The sequence below is a fragment of the Sarcophilus harrisii genome, chromosome 6 (genome assembly GCF_902635505.1).
Source record: "Sarcophilus harrisii chromosome 6, mSarHar1.11, whole genome shotgun sequence".
Taxonomy (NCBI): Eukaryota; Metazoa; Chordata; class Mammalia; order Dasyuromorphia; family Dasyuridae; genus Sarcophilus; species Sarcophilus harrisii.
In genome coordinates, this window is record NC_045431.1 from 234,293,000 (window position 1) to 234,309,431 (window position 16,432).

General features: G+C 65.0%; 2 protein-coding genes across 2 annotated transcripts; one reads left to right on the forward strand and one right to left on the reverse strand.

The window, feature by feature from the left end:
* Positions 1–195: 195 nt before the first annotated feature.
* LOC116420077 (elastin-like) lies at positions 196–2,744 on the reverse strand. Its single transcript, XM_031943578.1, has 2 exons — positions 2,690–2,744; positions 196–2,356 (listed from the first exon to the last, which is right to left on the reverse strand). The coding sequence occupies exons 1-2, from the start codon at positions 2,742–2,744 to the stop codon at positions 1,404–1,406; spliced, it is 1,008 nt and encodes a 335-aa protein (XP_031799438.1). The 3' UTR covers positions 196–1,403.
* A 2,014-nt stretch (positions 2,745–4,758) lies between these two features.
* On the forward strand, positions 4,759–16,014 carry PHRF1 (PHD and ring finger domains 1). Its single transcript, XM_031943579.1, has 14 exons — positions 4,759–5,312; positions 5,520–5,611; positions 5,664–5,777; positions 5,977–6,185; positions 6,260–6,343; positions 6,428–6,543; positions 6,963–7,075; positions 7,186–7,361; positions 7,654–7,783; positions 8,068–8,195; positions 8,453–8,640; positions 9,300–9,419; positions 12,381–12,535; positions 12,993–16,014. Exons 1-14 carry the CDS (start codon positions 4,759–4,761, stop codon positions 16,010–16,012), a joined length of 5,199 nt encoding a protein of 1,732 aa, XP_031799439.1. The 3' UTR covers positions 16,013–16,014.
* The last annotated feature ends 418 nt before the right edge of the window (positions 16,015–16,432 follow it).

Below are 16,432 nucleotides of genomic sequence, written 5' to 3' on the forward strand. Positions count from 1 at the left end.
TCAGGGCCTTTCCCCTCCCACAGTCACCTCCCTCAGGATCCCTGGCAGGTAAGAGCATCCTGAGCCCTGGACCTTGCCAGCTTCCTACCCAGGGAGCCCAAGAGGCCTCAGCAGCCAAGGAGACGCCCACCCCCAGGATGCAACTTGTTCAAACGTGGGCTGTCGAGCACAAACACCAAGCAGTGGCGCCCTGCCCTTAGATAATTCTTTATTGGCGCTATGAGAAGCTGTCGCCCTCTCCAAGCAAAGCAAAGCACAGGTCCGGAGCCGAGAGGCCCAACTGCGGCTTTTCCGAAGGGCTCCGCTCCCAGGACACTTCTGTGAGAGGACTTGGGGGGGCCTGGGAGGGTCTCCATCCCTCCCAGGATCCTCAAGTATACAATGAGCACCGTCTTCCAAGGTGGGCGTCGGGCACCTTCCAGTTAGAGTTAACCAGGAAGGAAATGGACTCGTGATGGGGCAAGGGGACTGTGCTGACAGCTGGGGCCCCCTCAGGACCTCTATACTTCATCTTCACCCAGTTGGTTCCCTTCTCAGCCAGTTTATCCTGCAAGAACAAAAGGGTTAAGAAACACCCAGTACCTAGGACTACTGTGCCACTAAGGATAGGCAAAAGGTAAAGCCTCAGAATCCACAGGAACTGGCCTGACAGCCCCCACGGCCATGCTTCGGGAGTTCCCCAACTGTGGCAGAAAGGAGCTATTGCCCCCTGTCCCCCTATCCCAGTGGCCAAATCCAAGGGCAGCGGTGACTGACTAGGCCAAGTCAGAAGCCACTTCTGGGAGAGGACGGGACAGGAGAAAGCAGCCCGACAGGGGAGCTCCAACTCCCAGAAGATCCGGCCGGGGGCCTTGGGACAAGCTGTGTGACCTCAGACAAGCGTCTTGGGCTCAGCCTGGAGGTGGGAGTCCGGCTCCTCCCCCCTTTTCACAGCTAAAGTCCCGGCAGCTCCGGAAGGCCCAGGCGGCAGGCAAGGGACAAGCCCGCAGCTGGAGCCCAGAGAGAAATGCTCCTGCTCCCCTCCCCCAGCCCCCGCAGGGAGCCCAGGAAAGGGTCGCCACCGTCACCGCCACCAGGAGAGCGCAGGGACGCTCCCACGTTCCACCGGACTTGGGAGAAGCTGGGGCAGCTGGTGGGGAGGCTGGCCGCTTCCGAAGTCCGTGGCGGGCCGGCTGCATGGTAGCCGCTGTCACACGCACAGTGGGTCCCGCAGCACAATGTGCGTTAGTCAGTGGCTCCCCTGCGACCGGAGTCTGAATTTCATGACTAAAGCCAGGAGCGCGGAGCCCAGACCTGGATGCCAGAGATAACCCCGCAGCAAAGCCCTTGAGGCTAAAAGTCTGGAGACCAGAACCGAAGGGCCGGCGGACCCCCGCTCAAAGCCAGAACCCAAGCACTGAATCTCAAGCGACTAGACCCCGGAAGCCTGGCACCCCGGAACGCAGCAGGCGGAGCCCGAGATGGAACTGGAAGCCAAGCACTGGCGCCGGGAAGCACAGGAGACGCGCCCGAGTCCTGGAGCTGGGTCCCGCGGAGCGCAGGAGACGCATCCGGAGGAGCGCGGAGCCCAGACCTGGCGCCGGGGGAGCGCAGGACCCGGGGCTGGGGCCGCACCCACAGCTCGGGTGGAATCCGGAGCCCAGGTGCCGGCATCGGGGAACATAGGAGACGAGCCCGAGCCCGAGCCCGGAGCCGCGGCCCAGGAGACGAATCCAAGCAGGAGCGCTAGAGCCCAAGCGCCGGCGCCCGAGCCGGGCACCGCGGAGCCCAGGAGACAGACTGAGCCCTGCAACCAGAGCTCGCAGCGCTGCAGTCCCGAGCCCCAGCGCTGGCACCGGGAAGCGCACAAGGCGAGCCCCAGCCCGAGCGCTGCAGCCCGGAGCCCGAGCCTGGCACCGCGCGCGGAAGCTAGAGCCCAGAGCCCAAGGGCTGGAACCCGAGTCCGCAGCCTGCACGCCGCCCTCCCCCACCCTGCCCGCCCCCGGGGCGCAAGCGGTGAGCGTCTGGCTCGGGCGCTGGAGTTCAGAGCTCCAAGTCCCGAGCCCGGCAGCCCGGAGCGGACATCCTCGGAGCCCGGCTCCGCTCTGGGGGGCTCGGCTGCGGCGGCCCCGCTCCCGCTGGCGCCACCGTGGAGTTTCCCAAGGCCGGATCCGAGCCGCCAGGGCTGGGTCGGCCCGGGACCAACGTCTCCCTGGCCCCCGGGCCCCGAGATACCCCCTAGGGGCCCCCAGGCCTCCGGGCCCCGGTGCCCCGACCCGCCAGCCCGCGCTCCGCCGCCGCCGCCGCCGCCGCCGCCGCCCCGCGTACCCAGCCTTCCGCCCCGCCCCGCAGGCCCCGCCCCTTTGCAAATTACCCGCTAGCCTCCCAACCAATAGGAAGTCGGTCTAAGCCCGCCCCGCTGCAGATGCAGCCAATGAGCGAGAGAAGGGGCGTGGCCTATAGGCCCCGCAAGGGTGGTAGGCTCCAGTGCCCCGGCCGAGGGCCGCGCGGCGCGTTCGTTTCTGCACGTCCTCCTTCTGGGGGAAACCATTTTCTCGGAGATGGGGGAGTCAGACTCTGGAGTGAATCCATCCCTCGCAATCTCCTGACTTCATTGCGCACCCTAAAAAGACTACAAACGGAGAGACGGAAGGGGGGCGGGCTCGCGGGCCCCATCCAGCAGAGGTGGGGAAGGGGAGGGAGAACGGGCCTCCCCCGAGGTTAGCGCAGTGGTAGGGACCCACCCGACGGCTACGCAGGGCCATGAGGACGGGGTCGTTGGGCACGTAGCCACCGGCGCCGCGCACGCAGGCCGGGCCCCGCCCTCAGCTCCACGGGGCGCGCGCCTCTCTCCCCTAGCCAGCTGAAGTCTGGCGGAGAGCCGACGTAGTAGCCCTCGGCGGCCGCGCTGGGGCGCCAGAGCGCTGCGAGCGGTCCCTGGGTCCGCGCGGCTCCGCCTCCGCCTTTGCGTGCGCAGCCCTTAGTCCTTGTGCGTCTCCTCCGGCCTCCCCAGCCCCCTTACGTTTCCAGCAAGCCGCGCGGAGCCCGGCATCGAGGCCCCCGGGGGGCCCGCCCCCGCGCATCCCCCCGAGGCTTTTAAGGGGCTCCCAGGAAAGGGCCAGCGGAGCAGGCCGAGAGGGGAACTGGCCGCCAGCGCTGTCCACCGGCCCCTCCTCCTCGGGCGGGGGCAGCCCCCTCCCCTCGGAGCCCGGCCCAGGCCACGGGGTCTTCCAGGGCCGGAGTCTCCATCCCTCCCCCGCCTCCCGCCTGGCGCTTGGAGGGTTGACTCGGAGCCCACGGGGAGACTCCTGTTCCTCCTTTGACAAGAGAATCGGGCGGCTTGTGCTCTGGGCTCTCGGAGCTGCGGATCCCAGAAGCCGGTAACCTCCCAGTGATGAGGGCGCCCCCCAGTCTCTGCAAAGAGCCTCTGCTTCTGCGCCTTCAAGCCCCTCGCTGTATCCCGCTAGAGGCTGAAGCCAAAAGGGGACCCTCACCCCTCTTCTGGAGAAGTTCCCCCCCACGGTCGGGGGAGCCTCCAGAATCCTGGCAGTAACGCGGCTCCTCTGTCCCCGTACAGAGCCCACAGCGGGGCTTCCAGACGTGACCGGGCCTTGCCCAGCACCTCCTGCCCGCCACCCAACAGGCTCACCGCCAAGGGATCATCGTGTCCCCGATTTCAGAGAGGGGAAGTGAGGCTCCCAGTGGGGCGCACTTGTTGGGGACGATTGATCCCTTTGGCAGCTCTGAAGGGCCAGCCGAAGGGGGTGGGAGGGGAGAGTGACCAGCTGAGCCACAGCAGTTAAGAATCCCTCCCCTGGAAAAGTTTAGTGCCTGCAAAGCAGGGCCTTCACTCGGGCACAGTGCCTGTAAACAGGAAGTGCCAAATAGATGTTTAGGGACCTTCCCCAGCCTCTATGGTCAAGATTGCTTTTGCAGCCTCTGAACCCGCCAGCTGCCCAAGGAGAAGCCCGGCAGTGCTGAGGCTTCCAGGGCATCTTGCACCAGTGCGATAGAAGCTTCCCGAGGGCAGGGACAGGGCCCGTCTCTGCACCTGACAAGTAGCCACACTGTCCATTCCCTTTAGTCGCGTCCAACTCTCTATGACCCCATTTGGGGTTTTCTTGACAACCTGGTTGCTGTTCCCCAGCTCTTTGTACAGATGAGGACGCTGAGGCAGGCTAGTTATATGAGGGCCCAGGATCACGCTGCCGAGACTGCCTTGCACTCTCACCTACTGTAACACTTAGCTGCCTCTGGCAAACAGGAGGCGCTCAATAAATGCTGGTTGATTGAAGTCAGTTGATCTATGCTGTGACAGAAGGGGGGAGGGGAAGGCTCAAGTGACCAGGTGGCCACTGGGTGCTCAGAAGACTGGCCTTGGAGTCCGGAACACCCGAGTTCCAGGCTGGGTGAGCCCGGGCAAGTCACCTCGCCTTCCTGATGGCAGACCCAGGGCTCCGGCCGCCGGTTCCCTAGCTGCCTCTATCACTGTCGTCCCCCTCCCGGGCCCCTCGGCAGCTCCACCAATGATGCACCAGCTGGGCCAGCTTCCTGCCCCTTCTCCCTTGGAGGACGGCTCTCTCTGAGCCCTTCCCAGCGGGCTCCGCATGCTGGGGACTCCTCAGGATACCGCCGGTGCCTATTCAATGCTGGTGGCTGGGAAGGGACCACAGGAAGGCAGAACCATCCCTTCCCCAGGCCTCCCCGCGAGCCCCACCCCTGGCTCCTTCCCCCACTCTCTCTGGCTCCCAGCGCCGGCCCTTCCCCTCGCCTCTGCGCATGCGCCGGCCCAGAGGCGCGGTGAGGGGGCGGGGCCATTCCGCTAGGGAAGCAGAGGCCGCTGAGGCGGGCTGTACCATTTTGAGGAGGGAGAGGCCGCTGGGTCCGGACCATTCTGCCAGGAAGAGGGGGAGCCATGAAAGACCGTCTCTTCGAGTCTGGACGCTTCCTTGTGAAACCCCCCCACCGCGACTCCTCTCCATGCACCGAGAAATGCGGGCAAAGCCCGGGCGCCCCCTCCTCGCTTCCGCTGGAGAGGCCCGTGGCCCGTTGCTGTTTCGCCGCCCTCTCCCCCTCCGCCGTTTTCATGGATCTGTCCAACGGGTGGTGAAGGCGGGGGCCGCCCCCGGAAGTGGGAGCAGTGTCCTTCCGGGTCGGGAGCGCGCTGGCGGCGACAGCGACGGCGACGGCGACGGCGGGGATCCGGGTGGCCGCCTCTCGGGCCTAGTTCGGGAGCGAGAGCGGGGCCGGAGCCGGAGCGGGGCTGAGCGGGAGCCGGAGCCGCGGAGGAGCCGGAGCCGGGGCAGAGCGGAGCAGGAGCAGCGCCGTGGTCGGTGAGTGCCGGCCTCCGCGCGGCCCGCCGGTGCCCTGAGGAGTCCCACAGGGAGGCCGCGCCGGGGGCGGGGGGGGAGGGGGGCGGGCCCGGCCGGCGGGAGCGCCCGCCGCAGCCGGCCCCCCCGGGGGGGGCCCAGGGGAGGCGCGGGCGGGCCGGGCCGGCAGGAGGCGTGAGGGGCCGACAGCTCAGGCCGCTCTCCCCCCAGGGCCGCCCCCCATGTCCAGCCATGGAGGAGGACAGCCAGGACGAGGCCGGCGGAGCGGGGGGCCGAGCGGGGCCGAGTCCCGGCGGAGGGAGGCGGGGAGGGGGGGGGGGCGGGGGAAGGGGGGGGGGGAGGGCGGTCCCTGAGCCCCGTGTCCTCCAGATGAGAGCAGCGACAACGCGGGGCCCAGCTGGGACTCGGAGGGAGACTCTGGCAGCGAGGAGGAGGAGGAGGAGGAGGACGACGGAGACGAAGGCTCGGGTGAGGGATCTCCCCGCAGAGAGCCGGGAGGGGGCCGGGGCCGGGAGGGAGCCGGACAGGGAGCGGGACAGGGAGCGGGACAGGGAGCGGGACCGGGACCGGGAGGGAGCCGGACAGGGAGGGACCGGGAGGGGGCCGCGGCCAGGGCCGGACAGGGAGGGAGGCGGTCCAGGCGCCGCTGACCCCGGCCCTTCTCCAGACTGGGACAGCTCCGAGGACGGCGCCTCTGCGGAGGAGGAGGAGCCCCCCGAGGCCCGGCCCGACCCCTCGGCGGGGGGGCTCCCGAGCTCAGACGAGGAGGCTGAGAGCTGCCCCATCTGCCTCAATGCCTTCCGGGGCCAGGCCGTGGGCACCCCCGAGAGCTGCGCCCACTACTTCTGCCTCGACTGCATCGTGGAGTGGTCCAAGGTAGGCGGGCGGCGGCGGGCGCGGGGGGTCCCTGGCCAGGCCGGGCCTGACCGTGCCCCCCCTGCCTCCCCCAGAACGCCAACTCCTGCCCCGTGGACCGGATCCTCTTCAAGTGGATTTGCATCCGAGCCCGGTTTGGAGGCAAAGTCTTGAAAAAGGTGAGGGGCAGCAGGTGCCTGGGGCCGGGGTGGGAGCGGCGCCGCCCGGGGCCGCGTGACGGAGGCTCCCCCCTCTCCCGGCAGATTCCTGTGGAGGGCCAGAAGGCGGCCGAGGAGGAGGAGGACCCGACCTTCTGCGAGGTGTGCGGCCGCAGCGACCGCGAGGACCGGCTGCTGCTGTGCGATGGCTGTGACGCCGGGTGAGGCTCCTGCCCCGGGCCGGAGGGGCCTCCCCTGGGCCTTGCGTGCCGCTTAAAGCTCTCCCAGAGCAGTGTCAAAGGGTCCTCTCCCCCGGGGCCAGGGCTCCCGCCGGCTGGGCCGGGGCCTGACTCGGCACACACCCTGTGCCCAGCTGCGCCTAGAGTTGGGGGGGCAGCTTTGGAGGCGCAGGATTCGAACTCGGTTCTCTGTGGCCGGAGCAGGCCCTCTGTTGCTGGGTGGGTTCGGGTTTGGGGGGAGACTTGCCTGCAAAGTTCTTCTCGATTTTCTGTGACTACACAGAGGAGTCCTCGGCCTCTGGGGGCTGCACTGACCCTTGGCCAGGGCAGTCCCTCGGTCCTTGCGGGTTTTCCGGGGGAGCGGGAGGCTGCAGCAACACACCCTTGTTCCACCTGTGCAGTTACCACATGGAGTGTCTGAACCCCTCTCTGAGCGAGGTGCCCATCGACGAATGGTTTTGTCCCGAGTGCGTGGCCACGGCTGCCCCCGCGGCGCCCCCCGCTGCTGCCACCGGTAATCTTGGGGCTCTGTGGGAGGCGGGGGAGGAGGACCAGCCTCGGGGGATCTGCATGAGGGTGGACTGTGCCCCGGGCTGGCGACAGCTGGTCTCTCTCCTCCCCCAGACGTGGAGCCTGTGAGCGAGGAGGAGGTGGCTTTGCTCCTGGTCGATGTGGTCCCTACCACCAGCCGGCTACGCCCCAGCGCCGGCCGGACGCGGGCTATTGCCAGGACTCGCCAAAGTGAGAGGGTGAGAGCCACCGTGAACCGCAACCGGATCACCACGGCCCAGAGGATTCAGGTGGGGCCTGACAGGGCCGTTGTGTCTCCTCACTGCCTTGACCCCTCCCCTGGTAGTTGGGGCCAACCACAAGGGGGCCAGGGGAGCGGGAGGGGTGTTGGGGAGGCGTCACGCTGCTCGATCCCCCCTCCATCGTCCCAGCAGTCTGAAGAGAAAGGCAGGCCCTGGCTCCCTCCAGAGATTGTTAATGTGGGGAACCGTTGGGGCCTGAATCCTGGGGGGTTGGGAGAGAAAGACGCTGCAGGGCTCCCAGGAGGCCCCACCCTGACGGGGCCTGTCTCACTCTCTGTAGCGGGTGCCCAGGTACCTCATGTCGTCCCTCCTGGACGAAACCATTGAAGCCGTGGCCTCTGGACTGAGCACCGCCGTGTACCACCGGCCTCTCGCTCCCCGGACTCCAGTCAGAAGGAAGAGAAAAGCAGGTAAGGGGATGGGGGCCCTGGGAAGGAAAGCTACACCCCCCCAGCAACATCGGGGCTCCCCTGGGTGCCCCAGCCAACACCTGGGCAGAGCCCACGAGAGGAAGGGTGCCTGCCGCTAGGTGTGGTGAGGGTTCAGCTCTCCTGAGGTGCATCCTGGTCCGTCGACCACTGGCCTTGGCTTCCAGGGCTTGGGGCTGGGCGCAGCCCACAGCGGCGGCACTCCCCCAGCCCCCGGGGGCGTCCAGAGTGTGCCTCAAATCCGCCTTTGTATCTTGTTTCTTCAGGGAGAAGGAAGAAAGCAGCTGGAAGAAAGAGAGCGCCGTCCAAGTTGTCTGTGAGGAGCAAGGCTTCGGGGACACGGTCCAAGCGGCGCAAGTCCCGAGTGAAGAAAAGGAAGGGGCAGAGGAACCGGGTACGGGCTCTTCCCCCCAACAGAGAAGCCTTGGTCCTGGGGGGCACCTCTGGGTCTGGGGTTCCTCTGGGGAGCCCTCCGAGCATGATTTGTGGTCTCCAAAGGAGCAGCCCTTGGTCTGCCTCTCCGGGGGGAAGCTGGAGCTTGTGTTCTGTGAGGTGGGCTGAGGGAGGATGAGGGTCCCCACCCCCCTAAGCTGGGGCCCCCAGCTTGGGCACTGACAGCTGCTTCGATTTTTCTTCTGGTTCACGGCTCAGGTCAAAACTGACATCACAGCGCGTTCTCGCCTCGCCAGGACCCTGGGCCTTGGGAAACCACTGCGCGGAGCCTCCATACCTTCTGTGTATAAGCCTGTCGAGCCCTCGCTGGGCTTCATGCGAGCAGACATTGGAGCGGCCTCCTTGTCTCTCTTTGGAGACCCCTACGAGCTGGACTCCTATGATAGGTACAGGCCAGCTCCCTGGCCTCCAAGGGCCCCGGGGGACCCCTCCCCCCCGCCGTGACCTTGGCTGGGGAAGCCAGCGATAGGGCGTTGGGCAGTCCTCGGTTGTGCAGCTGGCTTTGGCCCTTCCTGGCTGTGACCCATGGGGAGGGACCACAAGTGCCAGTAGTGTGCTGGAAATGAGGGTCTCATGGGTAGAATGTTGATAAAGGCATTTTCTCCTCGGAGAGGGGAACCCCACAGCATCTCAGAGCTGGCATCAAGGGCAGATTCTGCCTCTAGCAGCATCCTGGTACTCCTCCCAGGCATGGTGTCTCTGGGCCCATCCCTCTCCTCCTTCAGACTCTGGGTTGAGTCTCTGAATGGCCTCTGGCCTTTCCTGCTCTCTTCCATGTTTTTGTGAACAGCCTGGCTGGAGACAGGTTAATGCTGGGGGGCCAAAGACAAGGCAGCCCCCGTCCTCCCCCTTGGTTTGCTAGCCAGGAAGGGGGGCGGGGGGGATGGCATTGAGGGGATGATCTCTGAGTATGAGAAGAGGTGAGAGCCGGCCCACAGAAGGGGGATCCTGCTCCTGTAGGATCGAGCCTGGGAAGTTCAGGAGGGCTGGGCCCCCTCCTCAGTTAATCGAGGCTGCCCACCGCTTCTGTCCCATGTGCTTCCAGTGGCGAAGAGCTCCCGGCAAACCGAGCGTCTCCCCTGAGCACCAAGAGGCGGATTCTTTCGCAGTCAGCTCTCCGATCTCATCAGCCCGTGGCGAGACCCGTTCCTGTGGGACTTTCCAGGTGAGGGGGTGGGAAGAAGGGAGGCCGGTCTGCCCAGAGCCCTGCCAGGGGCTGCTAGGAAACCACTTGGCACTGTGCCAAGCCCCTGCTACAAAGAGATGAGACGCTCACGGCCGGAAGGGGGATGAGTCAGAAATGGAGGAAGCCCTGGCCTTCCTGTAGCACGTCAGAGGTTGGTGTGATTGGAGTGGGGGAGGGAAAGGCTTCAAAACTGGAGGCAAACAGAGAAGCTCAGGAGCCGTCAGATGCCGAGGCACAGGATCAGAGGAGGGGGCAGCAGGGAGTTGCCCCTGGAGTTCACTGCGTTGGGTGGGTGGACGTCTTCCTAGCCTGGAGGCAGGCAGGCAGACTCCTGGGCGGGGTGGGGTCCTCCAGGGTCGAGGATCTCCTGGGGGAGACACTGTGGAACTGAACCGGACAGAGTGGAAGAGAGGGAAGAGTCCTGAGGACTCCAGCCCTCAGGAACAGGGAAGGGGGGAGAAGACCTTCCATATTTTCTGTGCAGTCGGGCAGACCTGAACTCAGCCCTTCCTGTGTGCAGGTTCTGCCGGGGCTACTGAGTGACACTAGGAAGCATGGAGGATGGGGGGGAGGGGTGGCTGTCCTCCACTGTTGCACCAGCGCCTTCTGGTGGGCCTTCTGTCCCCTGTGTCCCTTCTCTTGGGGAACAAAGGGGGCTGTGGTCGTCGTGAGTCGGGAAACACCCGAGGCCTGGCCCAAAGCAGCCGGCGTCTCGGGCAGGACCCACTGGGGCTGGCTGAGGGGAAGCCGGACTTGCTCACCTTGGCTTCCATTGAGAGCTTAACACTCAGCAGCACCCTCCCCAACCAGGGCCCTCACCCCCCGACGAGCGACCAAGAATAGAAATGATCGTCCCGACAACCGGGGTGGATCTAGGGTCTGTGAAGTCCCTTTGGGCCTCAGACCATCACAGTGAGAGATGGGGACTCTTCTCGGCTCCTGGTAGCCGGTAGAGCAGGCCCTAGAGCTGCTGCCCTGGAGGGCAGAAGAGTATCTGAAAGGACAGGCAAGAGGGGGCAGGAAGGGCCAAGTGTCAGGGAGTGTCGCAGTCCCCCATCCTTGGAAGCCAGAGAGGCGGGCGGGCAGTGCCGAGAGCTGCACCTCCCCTGCTGTTCCCTGGAGAGCAGGAGCTGTTCCCCCCCCTCCCCCCCCCAATCGGACGCACTGACCACAGATGTGCCCACTACCTTGTGGGTGACCCACAGCTCTTAGCCCTCTGGATGCTGATATTGACAAGACCTGGCCTGGCAGCCTCCCTGAGCCCAGTTCTGCACCGGCCATCCAGGTGGGCACAGCGCCAGGTGCTCTCGGACTCTTCCTGTGAACAGAGTACTGCCATGTCCCGAGGCACGGTGAGCGGGCCTACACTGCCTCCCTCAGCTTTTCAGGAGCACGGTGTGGGGCAAGAGGATCGCATGGGAGAGCCCCCCACCCAGCGAACTGAGCAGCAGCTGGCCCAGAAGAACGGGAGCCGTGACTCCCGACTGCATAAAGCTTGAGCACTGGGCCTCCGAGCCGAGGCTCCTTTTGGACTTCATCAAACTGTCCATCTTTGCTCCCCTCATCCCAATGAGGCCGAGTTGGACGAACCGAATCCGGGAGTAGCACCGCAAGTAAGGTTTGCCTTGGAGGCTGGCGCCCTAGGAAAGACGTGGACCCTGACCTTGATCCAGCCCCAAAGTGCCCGAGGAAGTGGCGGGCTGGAGGGTGGCATGCTGCCCCCGGGACAGGCGCCAGAAAGTGTCTGTGGTGGAAGAGGCCCGGCTTCTCTGCTGAAGCTGTCCTAAAGTCCTCCTCTTCACTGGCTGAGAGACATCTGGGTTCTGAGAGGGCACCTGGGCCCTGTCTCCTTGCTGGCTCTTTAGGCAACTGGTCCCTCATTGACTAAGGGGCCATTTTCATTCACCCTCCTCCCTTTCCTCCAGCCTGGCTCCGACAGGGCCACCTGGGGAGATCTCGGGAGGCTAAACTCCGGGTACTTTCTTGGCAATTCCTTGCTTTTCTTGCACGCCACAATGGGAACTGACTAGGCCGCCCAGGAAAGGCTCTTCTTTCTGGCTGCAGACGGGCCTCTGGGGCCTGTGTTCGAGGTCTAACGCACAAGCCTGACTTTGGCTTTCAAAGACCAGCCCACCAGTACAAGATGAGCCAGGCCCAGCTAGCCAGGAGTTGACCTGTGGCGGGCCGCGGTCCAGGAGGAGCCAGAGAGGCTCACAATGGGTTGCCCTGGCCCCGCTGTGTAGAAAGAGGAAGGCAGCCAGCATGGGCAAGGACTGCTCTGATGTTGAGAAAGCACAAGCGTTAATTAGGCACCCATGGCGTGTTGAGACTCGACACAAGGGCTGAATCTAAAGGCCCCCCCCCCCCCCCCCTCCAGGGCCCTCAGCCCAACAGGGGGAATGACATGCAGACAACGCCAGCTGGATGAGCTCTGAAGGCCCCGGTGTGAAGGGGGCACGGGAAAGAAAGGACTAGTTCTTGGCACCTTGATGCCCTCCCTCGTCCTTTGCTCTGGAGCCAAACCAAGCAAGACTTCCCACTTCCACAGTGTGTTACTGTAGCGCCGTCCCCTCTCTTGCTCTGGGCCTCCAGATGAGCCCCCTTTAACTTAGACTGTCAGTCAGTAATCAAGGCTTGCAGGGTCATTGCTGGGCCCCCTGGAGGGGCTGCCAGAGTTGTGGGAGGCAGATATCCGAGCTCATGTGACTTCTCATGTGTTTAGTGGGATGAGCTGGGGAGAGGGCCTTCACCATCGGGCTGCAGACCTCCCCAGCGGGGCTGTGCTGGTCCAGGTTCACGCCGTCCTTGTCCCGGATGGACACGTAGGTGTTGCTCCAGCTATGGGGTCGTGCCCCAAGGCCTATGCGGCTCGGCTGCCGTGTGCGTTTCCAGAGCGTCAGTGCCGGCAGCCCTAACTTCTCGTCTGTCTTCCTGGTTCAGGAGGAGCGTTCCTGCTTCGGTTCCTGAACAAGATGTGGAGGTGGCTCCCGTCCCGGACCTCTTGGGGAGCATCCTGTCTGGGCAGAATCTCTTAATGATGAGCGGCTCTGACGTGGTCATCAATCGGGACGGTTCTCTCACGGCCCGCAAGGCAGGTAAGGCCCTCGCTAGCACAGCTGGTCACCCTTGGTCACTTGGAATAGAAACTAGGCTGGGAGTCGTCCTGGCTGCCTCGTGCAGCCAAGGCGTGGTTCCAGGACCCTCCAAAGTCAGGGATTGCCGCCGACAAATGCAACTGGAACGGTTGGGAGGGGTGGGGGAGAGTCGCAAATGTGCAGAAGCTAGAGAAAGCGGTGAGGATGTTAGGCTTTTCTTTGTGGATCAGATTGTAGTCCAGGCTCAGAGGACACGTGTTGGATCACTCGCCTGACTCTGTGTGGCGCTCCCCTGCTAGAGGACCCCTAGGGAAGGGCATCCTGTCTGGACACAGAGGGACAGTGCTCAGAGTTGAGAGCGAACACGAGAAAAGTGGATTTCGGTAGTGAGGGAGGATGCGCTTCCGAGTGGACGAGTGAGTGGTCAACGGGCCCCTTGGCATCTTCTCTTTTTCAGCCCCGATTTCCTTGCAGAGAAGCTCAGCTGCTAAGAACCGGGAAGATGGAGAGACCAGGAGCAGGGCTGGTGTCCAGCCCAGGACCTTGCAGTCAGGGACCTCCGTGGCGCGCCTCAGTTCAGATGTCTCTGAGCATTTGGGCTCAAACCCATCTGGGGGGCCCACCGTCGGCGTGCTCTCTCCTTCCTCCTCTTCCTGCCTTAGGGGGTCAGAGAAGTCTGTGACCCTTTCCCCGAGCGAGCCCAGAAGGGCAACTGTGAAATTAGAATATTCAATGACCCCTCGCCCAGTTCAGACGCAGAACTTGGCAAATAGGAACAGGCTGGGTTTGAAACCCAACGGAATGCCCCCGCTTCATGGAGACAACAAGCGTCCTGTGGCAGTGACGTCTGAGTCCCCTAAGGCTTTGAGTAGGACGGCAATAGGACAGCCCCTCCCGGCAGCTCCCCGCAGGATCGACATCTCTGAGCTTCCCAGAATACCAAAGATGAGACGAGAAGGCCGCACTGGCAGTGACGGGCACATGGATGCCATGCCCACCGGTACCCCCAGCGCAGACATCCCCAGCTCCTGCATCAACCGGCTGACTGGGCGGGAGGGTAGTGGCCAGCCTGCCCGAGGGGGTCGTGGGGAGAGCAAGCCGGGCGGCCGTGATTCCCAGGAGCCTAAGACACATTCAGGCGGCGGCGGCGGTGGTGGCGGTTCCTGCGCCAGTGCTAGTGGTCCAGGCTCCCACAGCAGCCTGGCTGCTTTCGGGCCGTCCCGAGGCAAGGGTCTGGGCTCCTCATTTGAGAGCTTTCGAATTAACATCCCAGGAAACACGGCCCATGCCAGCCGACTCCCGAACCCTGGCTTCTGTAACACTTTCCGGCCAGTTGACAATAAAGTCCAGCGTAAGGAGAACCCTTCACCCCTCTTCTCCATCAAGAAAAGCAAGCAGATTAAAAGCGAGATCTACGACCCCTTTGACCCCACGGGGTCCGACTCTAGCTCCCCTGGCAGCAGCCCCGAAAGGCTTGGTGCAGGGCTCCTGCCCTCCGAGATCACCCGCACTATCTCCGTGGACAGCCCAAAGGTGCCGACCTTCCAGACCGTCCGCTGCGTGACCTCATACACAGTTGAGAATATCTTTGGCTCAAGTTCTGACCCGTCCGATGGACCATCCTCGAGCCATCCCGAGCGGGTCACCACGGGCGCCTCTGATCTGGAGAAGATGGAGGAGGAGGAGGAGGCTGGGAGGAGTCCCTGCGCCTCCACCACGGTCCGGCGACGACTGTCAGAGCGGGAGTCCCTGGAGGCCGATGGGCGTGAGCGGCGCAGCACCTTCTTTGATGCAGAGGAGCGGACTGTGACATGTGTGACCATTGAGCCGGCCTCGCCCGAGGAGGAGGAGGAGGAGGAGGAGGTGGACAGACCAGCCGCCACCACCCATAGGATCGTGGAGATTCACTCCCCCTCCCGGTCACGGTCCAACTCAAGTTCGCGCAGCCGCAAGAAAGCTAAGCGGAAAAAAGCCTCTGGCAAAGAGCACAAGAAGACGCGGTCCCGCTCTCGCTCACGGTCTCACTCCCAGGAGAGAAGTTCACGCTCTACCTCCTGGTCCGTGGAAGAAGACTATGCCAAAAAGCACCGGGTCAAGGCCAAGCTGCGGCGGTCGTCCAGCGATCGCTCCAGCAGCCACGACAGAGCCAAGAAGAAGAGAGCCAAGGAGAAGAGCAAGGAGAAGAGGAAGGGGCCCTGGTCCCGGGACCGCAGGAAGTCGCGCTCACGCTCCGGTAGCCCCGGCAGTTCCTCGTACGAAGTCTGCGAGAGCCGCAAAAAGAGGAGGCGGCGGTCGGGCTCGCGGGCCCGGGGCCGAGAGGGCTCGCGGTCCAGCAGCACCGACCGAGCGCGCAGGCACAAGCACCGCAGGCAAAAGAGCTTCGAGCGCTACGAGAAGAAGGAGCGGAGCTCTCGGCCCCGGGACCGCCGGAGCTCCCGCTCGCGGTCCAGGGAGAGGAGGAAATGGAGGTCCCGCTCGCCTTCCACCTCCAGGTCCCATGAGCACAAGAGGGGCAGGTCCAGAGAGAAGCGACCCCGCTCACGCTCACGCTCCCGGGACAAGAAGCAGCCTGAGAAAGACGCGTCTCCCCCGGCCCCACAGGAGGAGCCCAAGGCACCACCCCCCAGCCAGGCCCCTCCCAGCCCTGTGGATCCCCCACAGGACCCCCAGGCTGCAGAAGAGACGCTGCCCACGGCCCCAGGCCTACCCGAGGCACCCGTGGTGGTCACTGCGGACGACCTCGACTATGGGGAGACCGTGGAGGCGGAGCACGTGTTTGATGACTTCTCCAGTGACGCCGTCTTCATTCAGTTAGATGACATGAGCTCCCCCCCTTCCCCGGAGAGCACAGACTCATCCCCAGAGAGGGCCCTCCTGCTGCCCCCGGCTCTGCCTGTGGCCAGTGCTCAGTGCAGTGTGAGCCTGGGGGCTGCTGCCAGCGCTAAGTCAGAGACCCCCCTGGAGCCTCCAGCTCCCTCGGAGGGCCCCCCTGGCGAGGCCCCGCCCTCCCAGGGTGCCCCGGAGAACCAGGTGGGGGAGGGCCCTGTGGTCGGAGAGGAGATCAGTGAGGCCGTCGAGTCTGAAATGGAAGTCATTTCCCAAATCCCCTTGCTGAAATCTAAAACTTTGGTGAAGAGGGTGACTTGGAACCTCCAGGAGGAAGAGGACAGCATGGCGGGCCCTGAGCCCGGGCCAAGTAAGGACAGGGGCAGGGGGGTGGGCTGGGCACGGAGAGGGCAGTCAGAGGCCCCCCGGGGAGCTCTCGTCTTGGGAGTGCAGGGGGGACCCTTCTTGGCCAGTCTCCCCAACCACAAGGGCCCGGCCAGGCCGGCGTTCAGAGCTGCTTCCCGTCTCTTCCCTCTCGGTTCCTTCCTTCTCAGACTCAGAATCCTGGCCTCCCATCCTCACTTCACTCTCGGGGGCCACGTCTGTTCCCTTCCTCACTCCCCCCCTTCCCCCCAGCTGACAACAGACTGAAGAGGAGGGCCCGGGGCCCCCAAGGCCCCGGGGGGGGGGAAAAAACCCTTGCCCCCCCCAAAAAGGGGTTTAAAAACCCCCCCCAAAAACCCCCCCCCCCCCCAAAAACCCCGGGGCCCGGGGGTCCCCGGGACCCGGGGGGCAGGGGCCCCCCCCGGGGCCCGGGGACCCTTTTGGCCAAACCAACCCAAAAAAAACCGTTAAAAGAACCTTTTAATTTCCCAACCCCCCCGGGCCCCCCCCCCCGGGGCCCCCTTTTCCCCGGGGGGGGCCCCCCCCCCCGGCCCCGGGGGGCCGGGCCCGGGGGGGGGGCCGGCCCGGGGAAAGGGGGGGGGGGGGGCCCCCCCCCCCCCCCGGGGCCCCGGGGGGGGAGGGCCCTTTCGGGGCCCCCCTTTTCCTTCCCGGGGTCCAAACCCCAAA